At 67.3% G+C, this 6,000-nt stretch overlaps 2 protein-coding genes across 2 annotated transcripts; one reads left to right on the top strand and one right to left on the bottom strand.

Moving 5' to 3' along the window:
• Positions 1–884: 884 nt before the first annotated feature.
• Positions 885–2,210, top strand: EMIHUDRAFT_210500 (hypothetical protein; the record flags this gene model as incomplete). Its single annotated transcript, XM_005769257.1, has 3 exons — positions 885–1,184; positions 2,117–2,144; positions 2,197–2,210. The coding sequence occupies 3 exons, from the start codon at positions 885–887 to the stop codon at positions 2,208–2,210; spliced, it is 342 nt and encodes a 113-aa protein (XP_005769314.1).
• Positions 2,182–4,645, bottom strand: EMIHUDRAFT_436509 (hypothetical protein). Its single transcript, XM_005769256.1, has 12 exons — positions 4,210–4,645; positions 4,061–4,136; positions 3,817–3,844; positions 3,624–3,745; positions 3,455–3,552; positions 3,299–3,378; positions 3,100–3,143; positions 2,943–2,963; positions 2,796–2,875; positions 2,698–2,726; positions 2,488–2,582; positions 2,182–2,433 (listed from the first exon to the last, which is right to left on the bottom strand). Exons 1-7 carry the CDS (start codon positions 4,621–4,623, stop codon positions 3,116–3,118), a joined length of 846 nt encoding a protein of 281 aa, XP_005769313.1. The 5' UTR covers positions 4,624–4,645; the 3' UTR covers positions 2,182–2,433; positions 2,488–2,582; positions 2,698–2,726; positions 2,796–2,875; positions 2,943–2,963; positions 3,100–3,115.
• Between the last annotated feature and the right edge of the window lie 1,355 nt (positions 4,646–6,000).

Genomic DNA, 6,000 nt, shown 5'->3' with positions numbered 1-6,000 from the left:
TGTCGACGCTCATGAAAGTAGGCGCAATCAACTGGGCGCCCGGCGCCCGATCGATTGCGCCTACTTTCATGAGCGTCGACATGGATCATGGTAGTTATCGAGATATGGTTGATCAAAGTTGTAACACCGTCACAAAAGTGATGCACGTATTGGGAGCGCGACTGAAACACGGGTCTCCGAGGGTTAGTCTGCGCTTTGGGTTTCCCCTAGCCTAGTACCCCTAGCGCCTAGCGGCGGAGCGCCCCCTCTACTCGGAGCTAAGAAACACCAAACACGCACATGACGTACATCCTCACTCGACGTCACCCCTCAGGGCCCCTCCGATCGGCCTCCCCACCCTCGATTCGGAGGGGCTCTCCTTGCGAGCGGAAAATTCTTTTGCTCGAGCGCTTGAAAAAAACTTTTGCTCGAACCACACCACTCGGGGGGGGGGACTTCGGACCCGATTAGCTGCCGCCTCGCGCGCGCCGCTGCTGCCCTCGCCAGCAGCCGCCGCGGGCGCAGTGCCATCGTGCGGACTGACGGTCGACTCGCCACATCGATTTCAACTCACGCGACGCGCTCGGCCTCCGCTGGCGGCTGCCGCAAGAGCGGCTGTGGCTCACGACAGCGTCTCGCCGGTTGCCGGATAGGAGAGTACGTAGAACGTCTGGAGTGTAACTGTGTACGTCACATCGGTCTTGATAACAAGCACGGTCGATCCGTCAAAGCGATACACTCGTTCCTATCTCGCTGGAGGGCTGGCACGGAGCTCTGTGCCGGCACACAGCAAGAGAGCCGTGCGGCAAGAAGAGCTCGATGGGGAGCGAGATACACGTGTGTATTGGGTGTTGCGCGCACGCTGGGACGCCCACGTGGAAGCACGCCACTCACGCCCCGCGCCGATGGCCTCCCACCGCATCGGCGCCCGCCTCTCTGGCCTCTCGCGAGAGCAGCTCGTCGCCTTCATCGACGAGCAGGCGCCCCTCTGGAGCGCCGCCGCAATGCGCGTGGCGGAGGAGCACGCCGCACGGCTCGTGGAGCAGCCCGAGTGGGTGCTCTCCGAGGTCCTCCTCTCGCCGGACCTCGCCCCGCACATCCTCGCCGAGCTGCCGACCAAGGAGCACGCCGCCAAGGGCACGTGCCGCGCGTGGCGCCGCGGCTGGAAGGAGACGCTGAAGAAGCGCGAGAGGCCGCGCCTGCTCGTGTTTTGCGGCCAAGACAGCGAGGGTGGGACTGTCAACTCGCTGGAGCGGTACGACCCGTCAACGAACGAGTGGGAGGAGGGGGAGGCTGTGGCGCCGATGCCGACGGTACGGTTTGTCGGCACGGCGGTGCTGGATGGCAAGCTGTACGCGGCGTGGGCGGCGAGAACGACGAGGGCTGCCTTAGCTCGGTGGAGCGGTACGACTTTGCTACGAAAGCATGGGAGGCGGTGGCGCCGATGGCGGTCGAGCGGTCTACTCCCGCCATGGCGGTGCTCGACGGCAAGCTGTACGCCGTGGGCGGGTACGACGACGGCTCCCTCAGCTCGGCGGAGCGGTACGACCCCGCGACGAACGCGTGGGAGGCGGTGGCGCCGATGCCGTCGGCGCGGGAGGCTCACGGCATGGCGGTGCTCGACGGCAAGCTGTACGCTGTGGGAGGCTGCAACTGCAACGATGACGACGGCACCCTCTTCTCTCTCGAGCGGTACGATCCCGCCACGAACGCGTGGGAGGAGGTGGCGCGCCGATGGCGGAGGTGCGGTTTTATCACGCCGTGGGGGTGCTCGACGGCAAGCTGTATGCTGTGGGAGGCTACAACAACGACGACGGCTACCTCAGCTCGGTGGAGCGGTACGACCCGGCGATATGAGTGCGTGGGAGGAGGAGGCGCCGATGGCGACAGCGCGGCAGGAACACGCTGTGGCGGTGCTCGATGGCAAGCTGTATGCTGTTGCTGTGTGGAGGCTACAACGACGACGACGGCCGCCTCAGCTCGGTGGAGCGATACGATCCCGTGACGAACGCGTGGGAGGCGGCCGCGCCGTTCACGGCGGCGCGGATTGCTCTTGGCATCACCGTGGTGTAAGTAGGAGGACGCCTCTCGGGCCGCCGGCGGGGTATAAAAAACACGCGAAGTGTGACGCTCTCAGTTCGCCGTGACGGCACGCGTGACCGTGAGTGCGCGTCTTTACGGCTCTAACTTTATGTTTTTCTTCTGTCTATGCCGTAGCGGTGTTTGACTAATTTAGTATTCCCAGCAGGCGTAGAGCCGTACAGCTCAGAGACACCAGATGTGCAGGTCGCCGGAGCGGTCTCCGGCGACAAGCGTGCCTCCCAGTGCCGCGGCGCACTCGAGGCTGCCCCCCGCGGGGGCATCGAAGCGCGCGAGCGGCGCGGGCGCCTTCTTGTGCGCCGGATCGTCCACCGGCAGCCTTCGGATGTCAAAGACCATGACCGCGCTGCCCGCCTGTGGACACGTCCTGGACGCGTCATGGACATGTCCGGGTTGGAGGCGAGGGACCGCGCCGCCCGCCGCAGCGAGCAGCGCCGCGGGGTCACCCTCGGCGCCGCAGAGCGCGCGGGTGCCGGGCAGCGGGAGGCGGAGGCACGGTGCGCCTGTGTGTATACTCATCATTGTGTCTTCAAGGCGTCTGGGAGGTGTCTGGGAGGTGTCTGGGAGGTGTCTGGGAGGTGTCTGGGAGGTGTCTCGAAAAGGTCTCCGAAGACGCACCGCTCGAGCGCATGTCCCAGAAGTAGCTCCTACGGGCCCGTGTCGTGGACGTGTCGTGGACGTGTCGTGGACAGCCCGCACCGCCACGGGGTGGGCTCCGGTTGGGCGTGGCGGCGGCGACCAGAGGAGAGTGCCCTTCCGGCGGGTGCAGCTCTGCGAGGCAGCAGGCGCCGTCGGCCTGCTCGCAGGTAGAGGTGTGTACAGACGCCGTTCGCAGCGTCGGCGAGGCAGCAGGCGCCGTCGGCCTTGAAGCCGAGCCGGCAAGCCTAGGGTTTGTGGTTTCGGGTCCGGGTGGGGGTGAGGGTGAGGGTGAGGGTCAGGGTGAGGGTGAGGGTGGGGGTGAGGGTGAGGGTGAGGGTGAGGGTGGGGGTGAGGGTCAGGGTCAGGGCTGTGCCGGCTCGCCTCTGTTAGCCCCGCCTCAAGATCGAGGACCGGCAAGCCGGCTCCTAGCGACACATGTCTCGGGCGTGTCAGGCGCGTGCCCTCGACAGTCCACATCGAGGAGCGGCGAGGGCGGGCTCCCGGGAGGACACGTCCCGCACACACCACCGACCCCAACCCTGACCCTGCCCCCCCCGTCGCGAGGAGGCCGTCCGGTGTCCCTGCGAGGGGAGAGGCCGCCCTCGCCGCCTCTGCGCCGCGCCCGGTCGCGCTAGCGACCCTCCACGCCGCCACCAGCTCCTACGGGGCTGTGTCGTGGACGCGTGTCCTGGGCGAGTCCTCCCCGCCGTCCACCCTGCGCACCGCCACCAGGCTCCTCCGATCCGGAGAGGAGAAGGTCAACGCCGCCGCCGCCCCCTCCCGCCAGAGCGAGCGCGTGCACGCCTCGCCTGTGGCAGTAGGCGAGCGGGCTGCCTGTGTCAACCCACGCACCGTAAGGAAGCCTCATTCCCTCATCAGCAGCCGGCGGCAAGCGAACGGGCTGCTTGGATCGCCGCCCAAGCCCAGCCCGCCGACCGCCCTCGCCGCCGCCGCGTGCGCGCGCTCGTCGGCGCCCTCCGTGTTCAGCAGCATCTCCAGCCGCGAGGCGCCGCCAGGCTCGACACGCCTGAGTGATCATCCGTGAGGGGCTCATACATTCGTTGTGGCTCGTCTAGCAGGCCGACAAGGGCGACGCGCCAGAGACGGAGCAGCTGCTGCGGCTCGCCTAGTGCGGAGCCTTCCCTGAGCCTTCCCTGAGCTTTCGTTGTTGAACCTCTCCCTCGCCCAGTGAGCTCTGTCTCCGTCTCCGTCTCTCTCGACCTCTCTCTCTCTCCCCTCACACCTGCCCACCCTCCCGTCTGCGTCTCGACCTCTCTCTCTCCCCCCCCCACACCTGCCCACCCTCCCGCCTGCGTCTCGACCTCTCTCTCTCCCATCACACCTGCCCACCCTCCCGTCTGCGCCGAGACGACGGCGAGTCCTCCTCCGGAGAGCGACACGGGCATCACGTCGTACACCTGCGGCCAGTCTCGGCGTCATCTCGCGGTCACCCCGGAGGGCGACGCGGGCATGATGCATCATCCCGCACACCCAGCGCTCCGCGCCCTCGACAGCGAGCGTCGCCAACGCCGCCGCCGCGTCCGCCGGCGCGCCGGCCGCCTCCTCGCCCGCCTCCTCGCCCACCGCCACCCTCCACACACGCACAGCGCAATCCCACGAGCCAGAGACGGCCAACAGCTGGCCGCGTGCGCCGAGCGAACCGTCCTCGTCGCGCCAGAGCCGCACGCACGAGACCGGCTGCGAGTGGTGTGCCTGCTCAATCGAGGATGCGGCTTGCGACGCCACCCGCTGCTCAGCCGCGAGCCAGGACGGCATCGGCGGCGGCCACCGCGGCTTTGGCGGCGCGGCAGAGGAGGACACGGAGGCTGGCGCTGGCTCTGCCGGCCGCGTCGTTCCGCCGGACTCAAAGTATACTGTCACCGCAGTCTCGGACCACGACTGCATTTCATCGAGAGGAGGCACGTCGTCCGCCATGCACTCGAGCTGTATCTCGGCGATGCGCGCAGGAGTGGGCATGAGTGCGGCTTGAGGTTAGAGGCGTGGATTGGTAGGCGGTTTGGCGTTGTTGGCGTGGTTTCGCGGTGGAGCACCAAGAGCTACGACCACTTCAGCCCCCATTCATCCTCCACCTCGACCGCCGGTAGGGTGCCCACACGACCCAAAAGAAAATAGCTTGCCTCAAAAAGGGACGCACGAGGCAAATCTGATGTTGGCCAGTTCCAATAGGAGCGAGGCCTCTTCCGTTGGGGGACCGAGTACATAGGAAACGAGGGTTTCCCATTGTGACCCGCTCCAGTGCGAGCGTGACACTGCACTTGGCGCCGAGCGCCCGCGGCTCAGACCTTGTGCAGGCCACCCCTCGGTGGTCACGCCGGTCCGGACCGATGGCGCTCGGTGTGGAGCAAGCAAGACCCCCCCCCCCCCCCCATCGGCGCGCGCTCGCCATTCCAACGGCCGCCAGGAGCACCAAGAGGACTCCTCATGGCTGTGACCAAGTGGGCTTCGACCGGCCTCGGCTGGGGGGGCGGGTTGTCCCGGCTGCGGACGCGTTCTGCAGCCCCCTGGGCGTGGGTCAGCACCCCAAAACTGCCCCTCGGCGGCATACAGCACTGCCAGCCAGCCTCTTCCTCCTCCTCAAGGGCTGTACTATAGGCCATATTGCGCCACCTCCTACTGGCAGCCGGGCGGGCGCGCGCCGCGGGCGCCTCGGCGCGCGCACGGCTCGCAAAGTTCGAACGAGTACTGCCGCCCGGCCGCCTCAAGGCTGCCGGGCGGCAGTACTCGCCTCGCAAGAGGCGCGCACCGGCTGATCTGGCTGCTGCGCCGGCGGCCGCTGCGCTGGCCGCTGCTGCGCCGGCTGGCGGGCGGTACGGCCGCCGGCGGCCGCTGCACCCGCGCCTTCCCTCGCGGGCGCCGTCGCGCCGCGCGCGCCCAACTCTGCTGGCACACGGCACGCGTCGTCACACAGCCGCGGAGAATAGGCGGTGCAGCGCGCGAAGCGCGCGCGATCTCGTACTAAGGCTGGATCCGGCCATTCCAAGGGTATACCTTTGAGAATCCCCAGCGTCCCACCCTCCTAGTCACACTCTCAATTTCTCGACTGGCCAACACGAAGTGCTGCGATCGGGGGTGGCCCATTTCTTTTTCCTTTCTTTTTTTGGGCCCTGTGGGCACCCTACCGCCGGGCCGACACCTCGAGAGAGTTCCTATCGATGAGTGTCTGACAGTGTCTGACAGACAAACAGAGACCAGTCGCGCGGGCGCTGCAGGGAGGGAGACCATCTTGGAGCGCTCATGCTCATGTGCTGAGCGATACCCGCC

This window comes from Emiliania huxleyi, assembly GCF_000372725.1.
Source record: "Emiliania huxleyi CCMP1516 unplaced genomic scaffold EMIHUscaffold_43, whole genome shotgun sequence".
NCBI lineage: Eukaryota > Haptophyta > Isochrysidales > Noelaerhabdaceae > Emiliania > Emiliania huxleyi.
Note: the sequence above shows the minus strand (reverse complement) of the source record. Positions and strands in the feature narration are given on the sequence as shown.

Excerpts from the sequence above, each read along its gene's own strand:
- EMIHUDRAFT_436509 (XM_005769256.1), bottom strand. The coding sequence starts at position 4,623 with ATGCAGTCGTGGTCCGAGACTGCGGTGACAGTATACTTTGAGTCCGGC. Across the intron at positions 3,845-4,060 it reads GCAGACGGGAGGGTGGGCAG|GCGAGCCGCAGCAGCTGCTC; the intron begins GTGTGATGGGAG and ends GCTCCGCACTAG. Across the intron at positions 3,746-3,816 it reads CAGCAGCTGCTCCGTCTCTG|GCGTGTCGAGCCTGGCGGCG; the intron begins GCGCGTCGCCCT and ends ATGATCACTCAG.